General features: G+C 36.0%; 1 protein-coding gene across 6 annotated transcripts; it reads right to left on the bottom strand.

Annotated features, from left to right (window-relative positions):
* LOC105042993 (OVARIAN TUMOR DOMAIN-containing deubiquitinating enzyme 12) lies at positions 1 to 23,930 on the bottom strand. 6 transcript variants are annotated; one of them, XM_029263949.2, is made up of 14 exons: positions 23,768 to 23,930; positions 22,888 to 23,114; positions 14,876 to 14,932; positions 14,452 to 14,778; positions 14,175 to 14,332; positions 13,285 to 13,358; positions 11,669 to 11,723; positions 10,854 to 10,928; positions 10,640 to 10,713; positions 10,507 to 10,555; positions 2,846 to 2,930; positions 1,007 to 1,063; positions 282 to 315; positions 1 to 196 (listed from the first exon to the last, which is right to left on the bottom strand). In XM_029263949.2, exons 4-14 carry the CDS (start codon positions 14,771 to 14,773, stop codon positions 157 to 159), a joined length of 1,023 nt encoding a protein of 340 aa, XP_029119782.2. In that variant the 5' UTR covers positions 14,774 to 14,778; positions 14,876 to 14,932; positions 22,888 to 23,114; positions 23,768 to 23,930; the 3' UTR covers positions 1 to 156. The 6 variants fall into 6 exon arrangements, with proteins under 6 accessions (XP_029119782.2, XP_073112391.1, XP_010918684.2 ...); XM_073256290.1 differs by lacking the exon at positions 22,888 to 23,114 and having other exon boundaries at positions 14,452 to 14,636; positions 14,739 to 14,778; positions 23,768 to 23,929; XM_010920382.4 differs by lacking the exon at positions 22,888 to 23,114 and having other exon boundaries at positions 23,768 to 23,929.

Here is a 23,930-nt window from a genome sequence, read left to right as displayed (position 1 = left end):
TGAAGTGAATAAATTGAATTTCATTTCCTTCCCTATAAATGCAACAAATAGCATTAGTTTGACCTAGAAGTATGTACAGAAACTATGTATGGAACTAATGCAAATCAGCAAATGAAACGTATCCCTTCCTTTCCTGCTACGCGCTTGCTCGATCAACTACATCAGCGAACAAGGGAACTGTTCTGAGAGGATTCCCCTGGGAAAAAGAACAAGTCAAATAACACAAGTCCGCCATATGAAAAGCCTTATATTCCTAATACTTGTTACCGATTTGCCACCACCTTTTCTTCTTCTTGCTTTCTAGTGTTGGCAGCTCTGCACATCAAAAAACAAGCATTAGATGGCCAGAATTTCCGACGATTGAAAGCCATCAGTCTAAGCACACAGGAGAAGTTGGCTTGTTTTGCATCACACTGTGAACCCCTTCCCCAACCAGACCACCTGCATGGACTTCATTGCTGTCCTAGACAAGATCCCAACACCAAACAAGGTGATACTGCTTCTGTCCAACCACTTGGATTTTAATAACATTCTCTAAATTATCATGTCATAAAGATCCTTAGAAAGGCTTTAGTGTTGGAAGGCTGAAACTTTTTGGTAGCCTGGGTTATTGGAGAGACCAGACATGAATAAGCCAAGTACAGGTGATCGTGTATGCAACCAGAACGGGCCTGGAAGAAGAAATAAATCACTAATGTAGTTCAATCGCGAGTGTTGGAAATTGCCCACCTCATCTTGAGAGGAACTACGAGTAATTCAAAAGGATTCTGAGAAACAGCAACCAACGATAGCCTCTACTGGTCCTAGCACACCCACTCTCACTTGCACTTCCTTACAAGCCCGCTTCAGTAAGGCAGAACCATGTATAGGAATTACAGGCAATTGTTTACATATATGCTCAAAAAGTAAAAAAATTTGCTTGCCAACATGCTTCATATTCAAAAATATCAGTGAAAATACAAAGAACGAGGCCTCAACAGGAAGGGCATGAAGAAATCAGACTTACCTCCTTCAGGATAGATTGAGTTGTAGTGCACCTCAGCCCAAAAGCTCAAGAAAATAACTGTAAAAAAAAAAAAAAAAAGAAAAGACCAGCCATTAGATCTGCACTGGAAGCAGAAGATGAAAGGGAGAAAAGAATCATGCTCCTTAAGCATGCATCTGAGTTATGCAAAGTGCACGAATTAGTTGGTTACTACTGGATATTAAATAAAGGTCAATAAACAGTGGTAAAAGTGAGCCGGACAAACAAATCATCTGACAGACAAACCATTGTCACACACATGCTATATATATATATATATATATATGTATGTATAGGATGTGAATTGCAAGGAATCCAAAGCTCCTATTAGCTGTTAATTGCTGCCGTTCCAAAAACAAGAAAACAGATAATTAATAGAATGGGATGGGACATGCCACCGCATGCCTATGCCTGCCCCTAGGTATCCAGTCACCCACGCACTCTTCCAACCCTCACCCCCCCTCTCACCCTCTCCATTGCCGCAACTACCAGGTTGTTCATAAAAACAAATTATAAAAAAAAAAAAAAAAGAAGAAGAAGAATAGGAATCATTAAAAACTGGGTCCCATGCCCATCTACGCTCTCTCCCCCCATTGGATGTCCACATTCTACCGGACATCAGTCCAGAATAAACACAAATGTCCCAAGGTATATACTTGGTCCACAGCAATAAACACAAGCACCATAGAAATAAATAGAAACTCGACTACCTACCATCAGTCAAGTTAGGGCTCGCAGTAAGTGGCAACATTGGAGAATGAACACGAAGCCTGGAGGGAGTAAAACTAAGTGGTCCAAAATAAACACAAACCTCCTTAGAGTAAACAAAAATTGGTAAGCAATAAACATAAAACTGCATGGATGTTCACCGCCTTCCAGCATTCTCTCCCGAAATAAGCAGAAACTCGGAAATAAACACTAACTACTCTGACATAAACACAAAGTTTCAAGGATAAATACCATAGAAACAAACAGAAATAGAGGGTTGCCTGTTGGATCCAAAGGAATGGACGTCCGAGGGGAAGAGAGCCCGAAATGGGCATGTCTCGGTAACTAATGACTCCTCTCCTTTTTTCTTTTTTTTCTTTTTTAACGACATGGCAGCTGCTATAACATAGAGAGTGAGAGAGAGAGGGAGAGGGTCCGAAGAGGGTGCCAGTGGATGTACCGAGGGATATACACGGGCCTGAGCGGCACAGAATTTATAAATTTCATTCCCATGTGTAAGTGTACTTGTAAAATGATGTAAGATAACATAGTGCAGGATGGAATAAAATATGCTTCTACCACACATTAGCTCATGAAGCCCCATAAGATCATTATGTGTTGGAATTACTAAAGACTCCAGCACGTCTCATAAAGCATATTTCATAGAACCTCTGCACCAATGAATTGCTCAGAAAAAATCTTCAACTCAAGGAACAAAGAACATGTCTATTCACGAGTTTTATGTCATAGCCATAGGTAGTGAAAGTGTGATGCTAAAATAGAAAAGATATCATGATGAATCTGCTAAAGTCCAATAATTTGATAAAACATATATGAGCAGGCTGATGCAAAAAGAGCAACACTGAAATTCATAAACATATACTGTATATTAGTATTCTCTAAATAAATTGCCGCGTGTTTCTGAGGCAACATTGTTGTATGACTAACCAGAAACTATAACCTGAAACTCGTCTACTGAGATCAAGCTTGCATAACTTATTTCAAACTTTGTTCCTATCTAAAAATTAATTTACCAAGACTGAAAGTTTCCTCAAAGTCACACAAAATTAAAAAATTGTAATCTTATTGTTTGACAAGATAATTTAAGCATACCTCGTTTAGACTTCTGAACATTAGGGAGAATCTCAATGTAGCAAGTATCCTTGAATGATGTTAGGATGAATATTCTAACGCCATACTGCAGAATCACAATCATCACAATCATTAAACTAATCCCCTGAAATCTATCAACCAGATGGAATAACAAGACAATGATGACATTTTGAATAAAAATGCATGAGATATCTGCAAAAAGCAAAAAATAAATATACTGTAGATCCTTAATATCCATCCAATCGTTGATGTGTAATGAGTATAACATGGCATCTTAGTATGACAGGACCCTTCTACATTCCACCAACATCATATCCATCATTCAACATAACCTCTTCTTTTTCTCTTTCATGTCCGGAAATAGATTAAGTTCAGTTACATTCCATTAGAAACACTATGAAATAAGCTAACAACTATCTGTTAATATCTATTAACATAGGAAACAACCAGGTGGTTATTGGAAAGCAACGCAAATTGTTTTTTTCCTTGTATGGCAGCTACTCAATCACAGATATGCTTACCAACACCTGTAAAAATTTAACACAACCTTGACTTCAAAATGGTGAATCGAAGATAATTGTCTTTTCTATGTATCACAACCACAATAATCATATACGCATGATAACTGCCTTTTCTAGCCATTTAACCCAACTATTTTGATATGTAATGTAGCTTGAGCTACAAACATTAACTAATAACATTCTTGCACTTTTTATCTATGGATATAAGCATAATATGCTCACCAATACACCCTGTATAATAAGTATTTTGCATGTTTACGTTCAAATTTTATTTTCTTCAGCATTTTCTATCACAAAAGTTTCCCACCTGGCCAGATAACTTGCCAGCTTTTGCATTGAAATGAAACATCCATGAAATTTGCATGACAATATATCAATATAAAACTAAATCTAAGATGAATTTCAACTAGAGACAAAAGGACAGTCATGATTTGCCTTGATAAACAGATGGTAGAAGCCTGGAATAGCAGGCAGCATCTAGATTTTTTCTATTTTCTTTTTCTAAAACTAGATGATAAAGGATTTTAGCAAGAATTAATTTAGATGCAACATTCTACACAGACAATAAATGGATCGCATATAAGGATGTCACTGCATTTGGAAAATAAGGACCTTCAACACCCTCCTTCCCCAAGGGAGCCAAAGCAACTCCTCTCTGACAAAAGAAAAGGCCCTCGACTATTTTAAAGTATTATTTTACCCCCTGGGTTAGAGTGGCTAGCAAAAGTGTATTTGATGGGTTAAATTGGTCTTATTCTACTTTAATCCTGGACAAAAGTCCACCTCGATGAATTTACCTCTTCAAAAAAACTAATTTTAAATTAATCAACTGTCCATCTTGTTCGTGTGGTCATTTGCAAGATTGCATACAAAATTTCTCACTATTCAGAGCAGTGTTCGCCGTACCAGGCCGAACCGTCCGGTATGTGGCGTACCGAACCGGACCGACAGCCAGCCGATCCGGTTCAGGGGTTTTTTCGGAAAACCCCTCGAACCGTACCGAACTGCTCGGTTCGGTACGGTTCGTGTCCATACCGCCCAAAACTGGACGGTATGGACTGATACGTTCGGTTCAGCGTGAACCGAACCGTACCGACATTGGCACATGCAAAAAGAGGGGAAGTGGGAGGGAGTGGGGCCTGGGCTGTCTTTTAGTGGCAGCCCAGGTGTTAGTTCTCTGAGAAGCTCGAGAGCTCTCAGAGAACTCCCAGGCTCTCAATGAAACTGTCAAGACGTCGAAAAAATTAAAAAAAAAGAGAAAAATTCCGTCAAATTGCAGCACTGGTTCGAGGAGACGCTGATTTTTGTCGGAAGTAAGATAATGTGTTATTCTTTTAGTAAATATTTTATTTTTTATATTTTTGTTGTTAAAAATAGGATAAGAATGAGGAAGTATGAAAAAAGAGAAAATCATGCCAAAATTATGATTTTAATATGATTTAATTATACGTGATAGATCTTTGAAAGATCTACAAGATGACACTAAAATTATTAATTTTTATTATTTATATCTTTTTTAAATATTTATATATATTTATTCATAAAAAATTATTTAAAAAATAAATTTAAAGAAATAAAAAATCAGAGTTTTAGAACCATGTTTAGAATGATTCAAGCTATTTAAATCTAACCTCAAATTTTTTTGAAATATTTAAAATTAAAAAATATTTTTATAAATATTTAAATAAAAAAAAATTTATAAAATAAAAAATATATAAAAATAGTATTATATTTTAGTTAATTCAAAAATATTATTTGAAGCATATAACATATTTTTTATGAATTTATAAGTTTTAAAATTATTATTAAAATTATTTTAAATTTATATATAATTTTTTTAATAATCATTAAACTATCGTATTTTTTTATACTTGCAAATATTTGTAAGAAAAAAATTCAGAGCATGACGTTCATTGACTTCAATTAATTATATATTTTTTAATATATATTTATTTATAAAAAATTATTTAAAAAATAAATAAATAGAGTTTTATTTGAAATTGAGAATAATATTTAGAATGATTCAAGCAATTGAAATATTTAAATCTAACCTGATATTTTTAAAATTTTTAAAATTAAAAATATTTTTATAATTATTTAAATAGTAAAAAATATTATCAAATAAAAAATATATAAAATTAGTGTTATATTACAATTAATTCAAAATATTATTTGAAGCATATATTTTTTTAAATTTATAAATTTTTAGTTTATATATAATATTTTTTAATAATTATTAAACTGTCGTATTTTGTTATACTTGCAGAAATGAGTAAGAAGAAAGATTCAGAACGTGACATTGGTTGGGATCATGGCGAGATGCTCTCGGCTCGGCATCATTGGAGATGTAAATGTGCAACACAGAGTTCAAGGGAAGAGAGGTGACTAGATTGAAGCAGCACCTGACTGATGGTTATCTTGATGTGTCCATATGTCGGAAATATCCGCAAGAGGTCTGACAGTTGATGAAAAAGTACTTTGCTGATTCAGAAGCAGCGAAGAAAAAGGACAAAGCAAAAAAGACGGAAGTGGACCGTCGAGCTGTTGAACCACCTTCTTATCACTCTAGAGAGTCAGAGAGGCTTTCGCTCCAGATGATGAGGAGGCACAAATTGAGCTGCCATTCAGACGAGCTTGGCTGATCAGTACCGGCAGGAGGAGATGACCCGGTATAGAGAGTGATTTGGACCATCATGCTACAAATCGGGGTCTGGATCAGCGATCGATGGAGGAGAATTTGAGTTTAAGAGGACTAAATCAGTCAGAGAGCCCGATGGTAGAGGGAGCAGACACAGCATGTCATCTTTGTTGGGAGCTTTTGGCAGTAGGAGGAGGTCCTCTAGAGATATTCCAGCAGGAGCCACTATCCATGATTTGGATCCACATGCTTTACCCAGCAAGGATTCAAAGCAGTAGAGGATTGACACTATGATAAAAAGATAAGAAAAAGAATATATGGCGAGCTATTGGATCATGTTTCATTTCAGCCATATTCCAGCAAATGCAGCAATTAATCCTTACTATCGATCTGCCATTTCAGCTATAGAGGCTGCCGGCCAGGGTGTAGATCCGCCAGAACCTAAGGACATCTATGATCAGCTTCTTGACAGTAACAAGGAGGATCTGCAGAGATGGATTGCTTCTTACAAGAATAAATGGCCTACATACGAACTGACAATGATGTGTGATGGTTGGATCAGTCCTACTAGATGGAGCATCATTAATTTTTTGACGTACTGTGATGAAAAAATATTTTTTCACAAATCAATTGATGCTTCAGATAAGATGCACGATGCCACATATATCCTTGGTTTGATGGAGGAGGTGATTAATTCAGTGGATGAGCAGTATATGTCGTGCAGGTCATCCAGATAATGGACCACAATATAAGGCTGCCGAAGAGTTGCTGATGGAGCAGCGACCGCAGATATACTGGACCCCATATGCTGCACATTGCATTGATCTTATGTTGATGAATATTGAAAGATTCGTAGAGTGCAGCAGGTAGTGGAGATTGCCCAGACTATTACTAGATTCATCTACAATCACACATGGGTTCTTTCATTGATGCAGACGTATACTGGAGGAAAGATCTTAAGATCAGATATCACACGATTTGCTACCAACTACATAGTGCTTAATAGTCTTCTTCAGAAGAAAGCAGTCTTACATCAGATGTTTGTCAGTGTCGAGTGGCAGGAGAGCAGATATGCGAAGACCGGCACTGATGGAAGTCATGTGGAGAACTTGGTGACGAGTCAGTCATTCTAGCAGCGGGCTGAGAAGGTAGTGAAGGCTATTAAGCCATTATATGAGGTGCTTCGCACGGTGGACAGTGAAAGATACCCCAGATGTGCTTCTTATATTACATGATGGAGAGGGCAAAGAAACAGATCAGTGAGAATGATCGAAGCATACTCAAGAATTCATTAACATCATTGAGCACCGTTGGGACTATCAAATAGGTAGATATTTGCATATAGCCGGTAAGCACGGATTCAAGAATATTTTAAAATATATTTTTTTATGCTTGTAAAAGTGTACTTAATCAGTTATGAAATTATCTGCAGCTTATTATTTGAATTCAGATTTCAGTATACCATTTCTGGGATAGATATGGATAACGAGCTTCTTGCTGCTCTTAGTAATATGATATATAAGATGATGTCCGATCCAAAATCGCATCGTTGTGTCTGCAAGAGGTATACTAGTTTAAAACAGATGTGATTATTCAACTGAATTCGATCTATACTCAACGATATATTTATAAATTTAATAAATATATTTTTTTGCAGACGAAATAGTTTAGAGAGGGATCAGACAGCTTTGGAGTCCCATCAGCTATCGTAAGCAAAAAGCAAATGAATCCAGATAAATTACATATCAATAATGAGTAGCATAGATAGATATGTAATTTTACTTAATAATATCATAAAATTTGATATATAATTTTGCTTTTGTAGCTGGATGGTGGATTCATTTTGGAAAGTCTGTAGAATATTTGAGAGGTGTGGCTGTCCGTATTTTTTTTAGATGATCTCTGCTAGTGGCTGTGAGTATAATTGATCGACTTTCGCCTTTATCCATAATAAACAGAGAAATCGTCTAACACAAAATACCTCAATGATCTTGTATATGTTCACTATAATCTGAGATTGAGGCTAAAATACATTCAGAAGGAAGTACAACTGAAGTACACTGATCCGACACTAGATGATTATGCTGACGAAGATGACGATTCGATCATCGGATGGCTTGCAGGTCAGCAGCAGAGCCAGAGCTTGATGAATCGGAGTCTCCTCCACGACCAGCCAGTGTAGTAGCTAAAGACATCTGGATGGATCCAAGACAATGGACAGAAAAAATATTCCACATAAGGTTCCAACTGATCAGCCACAGTCTGAAGGGACACAGAGACTCATTCATCACATGACTCGATGTCGATACATCCTCGTAGATGTTCGAGCGACAGATATTTAGACGATGTCGGCAGTCAGCAAGAAGACATCCATCCTTCCAATCACAAAAAACTCAGTCACAGAGGGGCACAAAGAAGAAAAAAGAAAAGACAGTTGCACGTGCGCCACTCTCGAGAGTACAGGAGCAATCTGTCTCAGATTCGGAGACCAAAGAGAGTGATGATGATACTGGTAGTAGTAGTCATGGATCTGATGATCAGAGAGAAACTGGAAGATAGGAGATCACTGTTTATGAGACAACCGCAAGATGATATTCGATTCACGATGAATCTCAGTTTACACATGCCACACAAGATAGGAACCATGGTGGATGAGTTGATAGAGACCGTGGGGAGCCGATTTCATATAGACGACGGGCTCCTAGAGGTCGTCCAGTACACGATGCAGCTGCAGACGATTTTACACATGAAGTAGGATCCATGGATGTATCTGGATCATCCTCGCATTATGGATCCTATTATCCGCAGCCACCTTATGATCCATATGGATATGGTGCATCCGAGGCATCGTCTTCTAGTGATTACTATCCTATGCAGCCTGAAGCATCTTACGGATCAGATTTTGCTACCTAAACTCCTCCACAGCCATACCATCATCCTGAGGATACTTCTCAGAGCCAGAGTTTGAGTGAGAGATCTGAGATGTCTTACAATCCAGAGAGGATGCCTTATGGGATGAATATTCAAGAGTACAGTGCATCTTCGTTAGAGGGTTGGACTGATGTTCCTCCAGATTATGCTAATGATCCAGATATCTACGAGCATCACAGACACTCGACGAGAAATTAGATATAGAGCAGATCTTGAGGTTAGTATATCATTCTTTATGCTTTGTACTTTAAAAATTTAGATACATTTTAATGCATATATATATATATATATATATATATATATATATTTTAATTTTAGGATGATATAGTTGTAATATAATGTAAATAAATATATATTTAAAATTTTAGATCAAGAGTCTCTGCACTGCTACCGAACTCAAAAATTGAACCTAAATAAGTCAATAATATGCAATATAATGTAATTTTGGGTTGTGTTTATCAATTAATAACTTAAACACCCAAAAAAATGAAACAAAAAAAAAATTTGTATCGATACGTCGAAGCGTACCGTGTGTCGATACGGTATATACCAGCACCGTACCAATCCACCATCGTATGGGGTCCAGTATCGGTACAGCAGTCCTTGATTCAGAGCCTTTTCATGAAGAAAGTTTCTTCTACAAATAATGGACAAAGGAGAATACCACCACACAGACTAGTCCGAGCATGTTGATTACTAAGGTGGTGCCCCAACATGAAGGCAATGGAGACTCCATCAGTCTACTAGAGTAACTATTGCCTATCCTATACCTTCGCATCAACATTACCTTTTACTTGGTTACCTTGCCAAACTGATGAAATCAAAGATGACTTTGATGGAGGCCCTTCATCATGACAATAGTCCTGGCAAAACCCAGCTTCATCTTTTGGAACCATGGGGCAGATCCTTTAAGCTAGGTCCTGCCACATCAAGAGCTCATACATACTGCTAAGTCCTAACAGCTTAGAGATGACTCAGCAGGCCATTCAATTGCCTCTTAGTTGTACCACACAACCAAGATTTGGATGGGAGACTTGATAAAATCATGTGCTATAAATAGCCTGTTTGTTAGGCTTGATGGCCAGAAGCCAATTCTGCTAGATCTATGAGTCATAATGGAATATTCTTTGGCTTCCTTTACAGTGAAATATATCTACCAGGAGAAGAGCCAGCCAGCAGGCTGGCTTGCAGATACCGGGACAGCATACCAGGAGGACAAAAGCGGGAGCAGCCAATTTCCAAGCCAGCTCAAGGACATCGCTTTAGCAGATCCTAATGGTTGTATTCATTTATGGAACTGGTTGTGGATCTTTGTTCCTCCTGCTTTCCCGAAAAAGGGAGACTCCATCAAAAATTTCCTATTCCAAAAAATCATACATAAACTTGGAGAGGATCTAGATATTTTTGAAAACCACCCAGCTCATCAACTTTTGCAAATAACCACATTGACAGTTGGAGATGAAGTCATTCACATGAAAAATGTTCTTTGATACGATTATATTAAACATGAATTTCAAGTACAGGAATATACAAAAGATATATAAAGTAGAACAAGGAAACATTAAGCATACCGAATCTGCAGCAGCCTGTAATGTGACATGGTCACCCCATTCTCCATTCCTGTTTTTCATCAATATAGCATGATGAAAACAAAAGCATAAGAAATTATCTTATCAGATAAAAGCCAAATGAAGGAAACCATACTTGGACATCTTTTTCAGATACTCATCATAAGCCATTGGAACATATCCATCATAGATCTCAGGATGAGACTTAAGCTGAGGATCAATAAAAAAGGAAAAATTCATTAGCGCATGATATGAAGCATTAAAACCAAGAACAGGAATCATCATGACAATGAAACAATGAGAAGAAAACTACAAAAGGATAAAATTAAATCAGTAGGAAGTGGGCTTACCTGATTGACAACTTGTTGTCTCACAAACTTGTGATGCTCGGTAGTACGGTAGAACTGATCAGATAGTGCTCGGAACTGGAAAGATAGAGAATTCAAGAGCAATCAATTCAATGATAAATGGAACTAGTTTTGTTATAGAAAACTTCAGAGATACCTTAAAATGAACATGTTGCTAACATGAATGAATGGAACATATTTTCTTACTCAAAAATGAGCACAACCCTATGTCACTGCTTAGAAGTCTAGGGCAACTATAAAAGATAGCTCTAGACTGCACGAGTCTAAACAAAATCTTCCTACCTGTTAACTGGCTTTCTAGGTTTCATGGCATGTTCCTTTCACTAAAATTTCCATTTCAGGGGATTTGTCACCAATTCATTAAGGGTGAATGATAAGTTAACAGGTTACAGATTAACTAAGAAAATCCTTCCATGGAGCCATGTTAAGTTAATAAGTCCTAATTTTTCTTCATAGCCAACTGCCATTATTTGATGAGAGAGGGCTTAAACAATGATTATGATGGTCGTAGCAAACTTAACTAGCCAGTCTTAAAAAAAATATAGTGGCTGTACACCACATCCAGCAAGTACATATGTAGGACTGAATTCCAAGAGAATCCAGAAAAAACATTAGGCACCTACTCTTTTTAAGTTGAGTAGAAAGACCAATTAAGTCAGACACTAATTTCATCATTAAGGCAGGCCATGAATAACATACTTACAGTATCACATCTTTGTAGGAGATGGGCATAAAATGAAATCTTAAACAATATAATAAATAAACAAAACAAGCAAAAAGCTTGTCAAGTAACTTACCTGACAATTACCATCTCCTTGAACCTTAAGTTCAACCAAATCATATAACTTCAACCTACACATGTAAGCATCATTTCACCATCACTCATGTATTAAAAAAAAAAAAAAAAATCACAAACATATAAAAATTCCAAATAACAACATAATCTAGAAAATGTAAGCATCATGCTGACTGATAGAACTGTGAGCTTACATGAGTAACTATACATAGAAGATATCCTTTGAATTAAATGGCAGAAATTATTCTGATGCGAAATCCAGTGATGAAAAAGGAAATGCTATTGTAATTGGTACATCTCTCGTAATCCCTAGGCACAAAAATGTAGCTGTCGACCTCTGTCTCTGGATTTTCATCATTCAACTAGTAAATTATGAATAAATTATCATTTTTACTTTTCATTCTAGCAGTACCTGTAGTTGAATTGGATATGTCTTAATAGTTGTGTTTGAAGCAGCAATTAAATGAGGGCCAAACTATACATTATTATCATCCACCACATTGGTTATCAGTATTAACACCATGAAACACTTCTTATGAAATGCTATGACTTCAATGTACTTTATGTTCGATATTTAAGTTAAGACTGTATCCATCCCAGACTGCTTATAATTAATATATTTAAACTAACCTCTGGAAACAATTTTTGAGTTAATAATTGGCTTTAGGGCACTTGCTTCTGGTAGTTTAACTGGTAGGTCAAAGTACATTCTGTTGCCAAATCAACAAGTTATTCTCCCTGGGTGATGCAAAAGTTTTGGTTGAAATGCTTATGACTGAGTCAGTAACCTGGATAAACATAAGGTGGTTGTCTCTATGAACAAATTGAAAATCTTCGAATTATGAGTTCTCAATGACATTCAAATTTGCTAAAAGCAGCAGGACTGATTCAATAATCAGCGCTTTTTAGTTTGAAGGGCCAGCTTTATAAACTGCTCAGTAGATATTTTGAAGGAAGCCCATCTAGGAGTTAAATAATAATCCACCTAAGGCAAGTTGGAATCAAACCGTAGATATTTTAAAGGAAGCCCATCTAGGAGTTAAATATTAGCCCACCTAAGGCAAGTTGGAATCAAACCAACTTGGAGATGTTGTTATGCTGCAACAGAAACATCTAGCAAAACAGGCATGTCAGGTGCCTCTTTTAAGTTGCATTATAAGCATCAATTTTTGCTACAATCTCTGACCTAACAGCAAGTTGTAATCAACTGATGAACTGAACAGCTACCACCAATTTTTTTCTTATTTTACTTTATTGGAAAGCATGCTGTGGTCCTGTATTGCCTTCAAGTTATAAGAATAAAGTTTTTATACCAATTCTCTTGAAAACCACAAAATCCTAGTCATCTTAGTTTATCAAACCAACCACCTAAGCAAGCCTTCTAACCACCCTAATTTTTTAACCCCACTTTTAACATCTACCACAGACATAAATAACCAGAAGGATGCTTTAGCACTTAATGAGATTGACTCCAAATACTTGTGAGAAATTCGGGTGGTTGGGGAAGGAGGGAGCTTGCCCTAGAATCTTTATATGATGTTTTCATAACAAAAGCTAACGGCAGTGAATACAAGCAGCTCTTGAAGAAAGTTGAAGAAAGAAATGCTGGATGCAAACCTATCAAGAAGTCTTTGGTGATCTGTTGTGGCTTCATCAGCAGAAGGAATTTCCCCATTAATTCTAGGGACATGCTGCACGTAAGAAATTCAGAGATTATTTGCTGATTCAGCATGCAAATCTTTAAACAGCTCTTAGGATGCAAAAATACAGCATAAATCAAACAATATTATCAAGAAACATCATCTTTTTACAGAATAAACAATGTTGAAGGAAAAAAATGGGTCAAAATTGTCTAGCATGCAAATAGATTTTTATGAATTATGACCAGAAAATAAAGTAATTTGCCAACTCCAAAATTGCTTCATATAACAAACAAGAAAAAAAGCCAAAATAACTTACATGATACACGTCTATGCATGTAAAAATATGCACATGCAGTTTCTCTAAGGTTGATATTTTAAAAAAAAATGCAAATAATTTGCACATGTTTGAGTCTGAAAATATCAGCCACACAAAGTAATAAGCGCTGTCCCAGGAAAGCTACAAAAGGCTCTCAATATTCTTTGGTTGCCTGAGCAAAAAAGGGATGTTTGCTTGTTTTAGCAGATAGCTTTTAAATCATAAGGAATGTTTGGACACTGACTAATGTAAATTCACATGGAAACAGGTTGAGCAATTAGGCATTTAATTGGGAGGCTTGCCCACTTACTCAACAATGCAATCCACTCATGTGGCTTATCCACTTTCTCATCAATGCAATCAGCTCGGATGGCAATTTACAAACTCCTGCCAGGGACTACAGGACTCTCCAGCCTCACCAATCTCTGCTTTATATGACTCCTAGATAATGTTTCACTGGGAAAGTGCCCAAAAATCCTTTTTCCCCTTTTTTTGTTGTATTAATAGTTCAAGAAAATTTATAAACTCCACTAGTATAATAGACTTACACGAACAGGAACCATCTGATTCAGCCTCTTGCCTACTTCACCATCTAAGGTAGAAAAATCATCTGTAAGCTCTATTGAGTACTCGTCGCCATCATATAACTTTTCTCCAGGGCTTGAACATGAACTTTCCATGTCTTCTGTTCTTTCATGAAGAGGCACTAAATTTAAAATAAAATAAAATAACAAATGGATGATCAATACAAAAGAAAGGCAAGAGGAACAGAAATTTATGTATACCATTGGATAATAACAGAGATAGTCCCTACTATCTGTATACCTGAAATAAAATCACTTATAGTTGAACCAGACCAATCTTGTGCAAGGACAGATGCTTGCAACTTCTCTTCACCTGCATGTGAAGGTCCAGATGCTTCTGCAACAGCAACTTGTGAAAATTCTTCCTGAAGAGCTTGGGCAATTATTTCATCATTCTCTACAGTAGTACCATCATCTCTAAATTCCCTGGTGTAATTCCCATTATAAACACTGACATCATTTTGATTATCAGTCCCACAATACTCAGAATTTGAAGCAGGGTCACCTTGAAGAAGATGGAGACCCCACCGAATGATGTCTGGATCTTGCTCATACATGATCATCAGCTCTAGAGAAGAGCTTCTTGCAGAATAGTGTTAGATAAATGACAATCCCAATATGAACTTCACAGAAGAGAATGCTTTCAATCATTTTACTGGTATTACCATGGATCTTTATCCATTGCTCTTCCTTTGAATAGACAGTGTCACAAGATAAAGCACCTGAAATATATTATGACATTACCAACCACAAGATGAGAAAAGAAAAATGAGCACACCACTCTTTTCTCACACAGATAATATTTACAGGCATATAATCATCCAGCTAAGAAAAATAATCATAGAGATATATTATAATTCACAATACTGGAAAAGTTAATCCAAATCCCTGTTCAGATAACATTCTTATGATTATTTTCAATTTTTAGCATGCCATCTAAATTTTTGGATGCAGTCTGTTTGTCACCAGCTCAATGCTGAAATAGGAAATTTCTTTATCATATGCATGAAAAGGAATTGGTTCACCAATCAGATAGCATGACAAGGAAAATTTCAGCTTTCTTTTGAAATAAAAAAAAGACAATAATTCTTTTGAATGACTACAATTACACCTAATGGTCTGAAAGTGCAATTGAGAACAAGGATTGGAGAATTAGTTTTGTTATGCTTCCAGACAAAAGCTGTGACAAGTTTATAGGATAGAATCCAAATGATGTCCATGTGGTGCATTTGCTATGCTATCACATCAAACCAAGGATCAGGTTTAAACATCAAGTGGTATAGGAGTAGCATTAACAAGTCCCATTATCAGTCCCATCATGGTTCCCTATCCATGACTTAGAAAAGTCAATCCTTGCATTTTCACCACTAGTGAATTTCTTTAACCTTGAAACATTGCTACTGTATCCTAGGACTTAGCCTAAGCTAAGAAGAAGTACAAAATAAAGAAAAAGAAATGATTACTCCTACCGTAACTTACCCAATTGTATCCTATTGAATCTTCATTTAATCCCAGGGAAAATATTCAAACATTTAAATGTGATTGAGTTACATATTTAACTTACAAATATGTAAATGCTCGGTAGCATTACCACCAAGGTTACAGAGTGACCAGCTAGTCAATGATCAAGCAAACAAATGAACTCTTATACGATGCAGCAAATGATATAAGTTTAGGGGAAAATACAAAAATGCTGACAAAATACTTTGATGTATTACAGTAATAAATTTCTATGCATCAGTATGAGGGTAATTTTAGTGACTCTTTAGCAGAAAATATGAAATGCCAGCAGAATACCATATCATAGTAATAAATGTCTATGCATGAGTATGAGGGTGATTTTAGCAACTCTTTAGCACCAAATATTCATCTATATATGATCAATAATAGATCTGACCAACCACCAGCCTCCTGTACCAAGGTTCGCCATCTCGATATCTGTCCCAGGGGCCCACCTATTACTATGTCAGTTTGAAATTGATTCAATGTATCAATTTTTTTGTTGGTACATCCCATACTGTCTGGTTCAGTACGGTATGGCAAACCCTATCCTCTATATTCTTGACAACCCATCTTTGTCTTAGTATAGTCCTTCAGTGTTATATTTTGGTCCTCTTCCCCATTACTTAGAAAAAGTGAGTCGCCTATGAAATGCCAAATCGCCCCCTATTACTGTTCGAGTGGTTGTTGTGGCCACTGGATGGCCGAAATCGACCCCGCAAACACCACATGTTTGAAATAGGGGCAACCCTCCCCTATTCATTGTGGCTCTTTTCTAATGCGATGCATAATGAAACCGATAGACCATTCCTGCCCTTCCTCTCCCTCCCCCTCCCCCCCTAGCTTTTTTCCTTCCCGGTTCTCTCTCGTTTCTATGTTAGTGTAGGCCTGGTATAGTCCAGTACGAGGGCATACCAACTTGTACCACCGACCGACCGGCATAAGATCCGGTTCCGAGTCGGCGAACGTTGGAGTCACCAGTTCAAGTACATGATATTATCATTACCACCTAGATAACTAGACATCCAACTTGTAATTGCAACAACCCAATTGCAAGAGCGAAACTCTACTAACTGGGCCATGTCCCTCAAACAAGTGGAGTATGCATGAAAGAGTTAGATGGTTCTTCTATTTTGTTCCTTGGAGCTATTGCGCCATCCTGAACTTGAACTAGAAACCTTGCCCATGAAATAAATGATTTCACCTACAATCTAACCTAATGGGAGAGAATTAATAGATTCCTTTTTGGGAGCAATTCAACCTTCCTAAAACACAGCATATAACTCTCCATTGTACCACACTCTTCAAGCGTGCCTATGCCCCCTTCTTCCTTATCATGGCAAGTCTTTGTAAAATAACTATTATGGGAAGAAAAAAGAAAGTACTAAAATACACTCTTGGCCCAATCTTAGACACTAAAATCTTTTTTAAAACCTACTCCCATTTTGAGTGAAGAGATAGATAAGATACATAAATAGACACATCCCATTCTAATCATGGTGGTGGGGGAAGGTGGGATGGGGGAGGAGAGCTCATAATGACCAAGAGAGTCAAAGACCAAAAAATGAGTTATCCATTCCAAGCATTCTTCACTAGATCCAATGTCATGGTCCTTCCCAAAAGAAAAAAGAACTTCACGTTCTTCCTTTCGAAAATAGAGGACTAGGGAATCCTACTGCTTGTTGCTTTCTCCAGACCTCTAAGACAAAGCATGAAAATCACCCCAAAATGAAAGGGGCGATCTTGCAATTCTTGGTCTATAAAGATGTGTTGTTAGATGCTCAATTTTTTCCATTTAAGCTAAACCAAAACCTATGCTTGAGAGATAGATGTCCATACACTAATAAAAGATGCATAGATTCTCGAGAAGAAAGGAGCCTTGGTGCCCCCACCAAAACCAATAGCCCAAATCCCATGAGTGAATACAAAGTTAGATCTATATTGGATCTCACCTGAATCACCCCATCTACCATCGCAAGGATAATTTGGTTTCTAATACCGATTCTTTATTTGTTGGTGTACATGAAAGCATTTAGTATTCAAAGTAAGGTTCGCCATACCGATACCGGACCTCGTATCGAAGAAATTTTGTTTAATGTCGGTACGCGGTTCGGTATGGTACAGTAATGTCGGTACGCTTCGGTATGACATATCGGTACGAGATCAATACGGTACGATACCGGCGATATAGGACGGTACGGGACAGTATTGTATTCCATGGTTCGAAGTCTTTAAAGAAGTAGGATCTCTCTTCATGAGCCATATATTAATCTTTGGAGATTTATTCCAAAAAATAAGTACTTTTAATGGTTATACCCTCACTCTAAGTAATATAATCTTCTCTCAAATATATTCCATTATTATTTTTACTTCATTCCAGAAAATGTTTGTATCTATCTTTTTTATGAATTTTCTCTCTAAAATCAAAATTTTAAAAAGTTGAGATATGGGTTATCTCAGTGAATGACCAATCAGCTTATCTAGATGGAGGTGGAAGGTGCGAAAATCTAGAAAGTTTTGGGATTTTCTAATATCTTAGTCGTTTTAAGGAAAATTTAGTAACTAGCAATCATTTTTAATAGAGACATCTATTTAAGGAAGTAAAATGGTAATTGGAAAAAATATTAGCTACTCAAGTGATATGGTATTGATCAAAAGTAGGGGATTTGTTGGTTTGTATCAATTGAAATAATAAGGGCTAAGATTTTCCAGATATCATATTAAGAAGGCTTGATACCAACACAAACTATACCTTGGCCAATATGAAAACCTTACTAAAACAAGAATAATTTCATTTTTTTCCTTTTCTAACCTTTCTTTCAAATTCTTATTTCATTTTAGTTTCTCACATTATCTTTGTTTCTACCCTTTCTATGGTTCAATCCCCCCCAACCCTTTTCTAATTTCACCACAAAGCATTGACCAAGGGTTCAAGTCCTAGTACTAGAGCTCCTCCTAGTTTGGGGCTGGGTTGGTATCATACCAAGATGGTCATTGTGTGGCTTTGAATCAGTCCAAAAGAAAAGTGTCCTCGAATCCCACACCCGACCAAGACAACCCAATCTAGAAAGACTCACCTCTCAAATGCATCCCATCCTATGACCTAATTTCTCTCCATTCTAGTACAATACAAGATGAATCCAGACAAATCGAGATGGAAATCCTTGGAACATTCTATGAAAAAATTACATAAATCCCCCTTGGTTAATGATGCCAAATAAAAAGTTCTAAAAAGAACCCATTCACTGATATTTTATTACATAAAAACCCATCTTTTTGCTTTCAATCTCTATGTTTTTAATAGTAAATCCAAGATTACGATAATACGAAAGAAGAATGGGTCCTTCTTTTCACTTTCAAGCAATATTCATGCCATTGTCCTACAACAAAATTTCCTATTTAATATTTAATGTTATTGTCTTCTCATTAATCTCCATTTCATCATCTAGACATAAACTACGTTAAATCTTTCAAAATATCAGCCAATAAGTTCAACTATACTTGAGCACGTATGGGCTTTTGATGGTCCCTTAGATTAACCCCAGTTTGACCAAAATGGAATTTCCTATCCCAACCAAATAGAAAAGCTCTAGGACTTGTGGGCATCCACTCATAAAAGAAAGCTTAAAAATGATGACATACTAACTATAAGAAATTTCTTATTGTGCTCCAAAGGTTTCGTACAATATTTTCTCTTATATAATAATATTCAATCATTTACTAAATGGTAATCCACTCTTGGTCACATCCAACCGATGGTAGTTAGCTTTGACTCCACATGCCAGTGACAAACACCATAATAAAACCACACGGATGGGCTACCTAGAATGAGCAATCAGTCACCCTAGGTCAAAAAATTTAGATGAGGGCCATTGCTGCCATTTCACTCAACATCGACCGCATTCCCCTTCACAAATGAAATCTTGTCATGTGCTTTGTTGTCCACCACCACCCCCCTTAAAAAATGCATCATAGCATAACCCTAATTATAATTCAATTTTATTTTTCAATAATTACCACATGTTTTGGGATGTGAAAATCCTTCTTATTAAATAACATGTCAAATTAATAGGCCCAATTGCATGGGTTTACCTTGATTCTTATTTAAGTTATGAAATTCAAAGTGGAGATTTCTGAGACATGCAAAATAGCTTCACCTTCCATTCAACTATGGATCTATTTAGAAAGAAATCCATAGATCCTTTTTTTTGTTGAACCATGTATCTATTTACTTCCAACATAATGCACTATTATACAATCAATAAAAACAAAACATTTTACATATTACAATCAAACATTAAGAAATAAGACAATCCATAAAAGTTATCTCAAAACTGGATAATGATCCTCAATACAAGTACTTTTGCACCTCAAGCTTCTCTCCATCAAATATTGTAAGTGCTATGCCAACCCCCCTCCCCAACCAGCACCATCACCCACACAAAAAAAGGAGTGTGAAATAGCATATATTGCCATTGATCTCATGAACAATTAGAATTTCACCATCACTCATGTATAGGACAACTAAGTAATCAACCATCTCTCCATGTTGATTTTCACTATATCGCAATGTCAATTTCCATATCGATGTCATCACAATAAGAACATTTTCCTCCCTTGAGAAAGACAAAAAAAAAATACCAAAATGTATATTACAAGACTTCATCATAAAAGCCATGGTGAAATAATGACACAAGTAAATGTATCTTGGAAACTTATATCCAATCTATAAAATTTAGCTACAATAATATCTCTAATTTGTAGTTATTATTATGAAACTATTAAAATTCAAAAGTAGCTATCTCTGAAAAAAAGAAAAAACAAATTACTAACATGTTGTATCTCTCTCTTGATAAACTTCAAATCATCACCAGAGAGTATTATGAAGAAACATCAAAGTGGATGGAATCAAGATTAAAAAAGGACCATAAATTGGCAATGGGACACATAGACACAAAAACCTAAAATTGTATTTGAAATTTTCATCCAAAGGAGTTACAAACAAACCAACTATTATTTATAAATTTCTCCTAATTATGTAAAATGTTTCCCTTTATTGCCATGTTCATCTTCTAATATATCTAACTTTTTTTTTCATCTATGACAGAGTCCAACTTACTCCCACTTTTCATTAATTATAAATTCTTGACCTTATTGGATTGAATTCAATCTTTAATCCATAATGATCCTATCCTAGCTCTACAAGAACATTAGTTAGGATCAAAGATTTGCCATTGAGAATTGTGTTCTTTGCTGGCTTAAGGGAATTTTTGTTCTTGGAAGAAAACTTTCAAAGTTAAAAAAGAAGAAAAAGCATAAACAAAAGTGCTATCAAAACCCACCTCCGGCCCCCAAGAATAATCTTTGTCATTTATCTCCCTCCATTGATTTTTGTGCTATTCTGATTTTTCCCCTCAGTTGATTTTTGGCAATGCCTTTTAGTGAGTTTTACGGGATTTCTATTTTGTTTCAAATTCATCTTCTTTTTTTTTTTCAATCTATGACAGTCCCAACTTACTCCCACTTTTCATTAATTATAAATTGTTGACCTTATTGGATTGAACTTAAACTTTAATCCATAATAATCCTGTCCAAGCTTTGTAAGAACATTAGTTAGGTAGGATTAAAGATTCGCTATAAAGAATTGTGTTCTTTGCTGGCTTAAGGGAATTTCTTTCTTGGAAGAAAACTTCGAAAGTTAAAAAAGAAGATAAAGCATAAACAAAAGTGCTATCAAACCCACCACCGGCCCCCCAGAATAATCTTTGTCGTTTCCTTCCCACATTGATTTTTGGTGTATATTCTGATTTTTTCCCCTCAGTTGATTTTCGGCAACGCCTTTTAGTGAGTTTTACAGGATTTTTGTGTTGTTTCTAATTCATCTTCTAATTTATCTTCTTTTTTTTCTTAAATCTATGACACAGTCCCAACTTACTCCCACTTTTCATTAATTATAAATTCTTGACCTTATTGGATTGAACTTAGATTGCGTTTGGTATATTGCCGGTAGCGGTAATCTGGATTACTTAGTAATCTGGATTACCTGCAATCTAGATAGATTGCCAATAATGTTGATTTCTGTATTTGGTACACACAGGTAATGTTGTAGTAAAATTACTGAAAATCTTGATTGACATATTTGGTATGACAATCAGATTACTGGTAATATAATATCAAATTTTCAAAATATCTTTAAATCAAATTATTAATTTAGCATTTTAAACTATTTATTTAATTTTTTAAATAATAAAATTTGTTATATTAAAAAATATTATTTTTAATACTTATTGTTATTATTTTTATTACTTTTATTTTTATTTTTTATTTTTTATTTTTAATCCATAATGATCCTGTCCAAGCTTTGTAAGAACATTAGTTAGGTAGGATTACAGATTCGCTATAAAGAATTGTGTTCTTTGCTGGCTTAAGGGAATTTCTGCTCTTAGAAGAAAACTTCCAAAGTTAAAAAAGAAGATAAAGCATAAACAAAAGTGCTATCAAAACCCACCTCCAGCCCCCAGAATAATCTTTGCCTTTTCCTCCCCGCATTGATTTTTGGTGTGAGATTCTGATTTTTTCCCCTCAATTTATTTTTGGCAATGCCTTTTAGTGAGTTTTACAGGATTTCTGTGTTGTTTCTAATTTATCTTTTTTCCTTTTCATCTATGGCACAGTCCCTACTTACTCCCACTCTTCATTAATTATAAATTCTTGACCATATTGGATTGAACTTCAATCTTTAATCCATAATGATCCTATCCTAGCTATGTAAGAACATTAGTTACAATTAAAGATTCGCTATAGAGAATTGTGTTGTTTGCTGGCTTAAAGGAATTTATGTTCTTGGAAGAAAACTTTCAAAGTTAAAAAAGAAGATAAAGCATAAACAAAAGTGCTATCAAAACCCACCTCCAGCCCCCATACACGCCGCACTCCCCCCCCCCCCCCCCCCAAACCCCAAAACCCCCAACCCAAAAAAAAAAAACACATGAAAGGGTTTATTTTTCTCTTAACCATTCAAATTTGCAGCAGGGTCCTCACAACTTAAGCCACTTGCCACTGAAACATTAGCTAATCAAGGAATATGAACAACTTACCCAAACTATCTCAAACCCAAGTAGTACATATGAATAGAACAAAAGGAAAAAGCAACAATATTACAATCAAACTTCCACACCTTTTGTCAAAGATTGTCCCTTTTCGGACTTTTCTCCAAAGTGATCAGCCCACCGAACTGTCTCAGAGCCTCAGATGGATCCACTGATTCTAAATTCTAACTGAACAAACGCCAGATGAACTCTCACATTCTAGGTTATCATAAATCATACACATCTTAAATCAAGCCCAAGTCAAAAACCTAATTTCCTCTCCAAAAAAGGGGGCTACTTTAGTTCATCCTTTTTCCTGAAACAAGCAGGAGGAGATCACTAACAAATTGCATGCCAATTCAATTTTGTTAGCCCATAAATCTGCGGCCCTTATCTCAAACGGGTTTTTTGCTCAAACACGAAATCAATTGAAAGATTGGTGGGTAGAAAAAGAAACTGTTTCCTGCAAAGGTTTCGAATTATCTGCACGGATGGAACTTCTACAAAATCATTAGCAGATAAGATTAAACATTATAGTTCCACCAAAATCGTTTGTGGCAAAAAGAAACCCAGATATTTATCAATTCCGGAACGATTCGCATTACAGGTCAAGAACTCCATTAAATTAATCAATTTTATCGCCATCCTTTCAAATAAACGGATCTTGAAGTGGAAAAAATCATAACCTTATTGCAAGAACCGCATCAAAAACCTAAAAGACAAACAAGAAAACGATAACGAATCGATTCCAACATAATAGCCCAGAAATACACCTCATCAAATCAAAGAACCAGAAACAGACAGCAAAAGATAAAAGAAATCAATCCAAAGAAACTACACATATAATCCAGAAACCCAAACCATCAAACAATCGTATTTTGCTTAAAAGAAACCAAATTCGGCACTCCAATCCCATAAAAAGTACAGAAAGAAGCCATAAAGCTCTCCCCAATCGAAGAACCAACTTACTTCTGATGCAAGCAATCTGACGTCAAAGGCGGCAGCGACGGGGAGATAGAAAGAGAAAGCAAGGCTCTGGTTTCTTGAAACGGGAGGAGATATGGAAACGGTTTCAAGACGCCTCTCGGAGAGAACGAAAGAAGAGAACGACAAGAATGAGAGGGATAACCGC

This window comes from Elaeis guineensis, chromosome 4 (genome assembly GCF_000442705.2).
Source record: "Elaeis guineensis isolate ETL-2024a chromosome 4, EG11, whole genome shotgun sequence".
Classification (NCBI taxonomy): domain Eukaryota; kingdom Viridiplantae; phylum Streptophyta; class Magnoliopsida; order Arecales; family Arecaceae; genus Elaeis; species Elaeis guineensis.
The sequence above is the reverse complement of the archived record's forward strand: the minus strand, read 5'-3'. Positions and strand labels throughout refer to the sequence as shown.

Excerpts from the sequence above, each read along its gene's own strand:
- LOC105042993 (XM_029263949.2), bottom strand. The coding sequence starts at position 14,773 with ATGATCATGTATGAGCAAGATCCAGACATCATTCGGTGGGGTCTCCAT. Across the intron at positions 10,556-10,639 it reads TATCTGAAAAAGATGTCCAA|GAATGGAGAATGGGGTGACC; the intron begins GTATGGTTTCCT and ends GATGAAAAACAG. Across the intron at positions 1,064-2,845 it reads TGTTCAGAAGTCTAAACGAG|TTATTTTCTTGAGCTTTTGG; the intron begins GTATGCTTAAAT and ends TTTTTTTTACAG.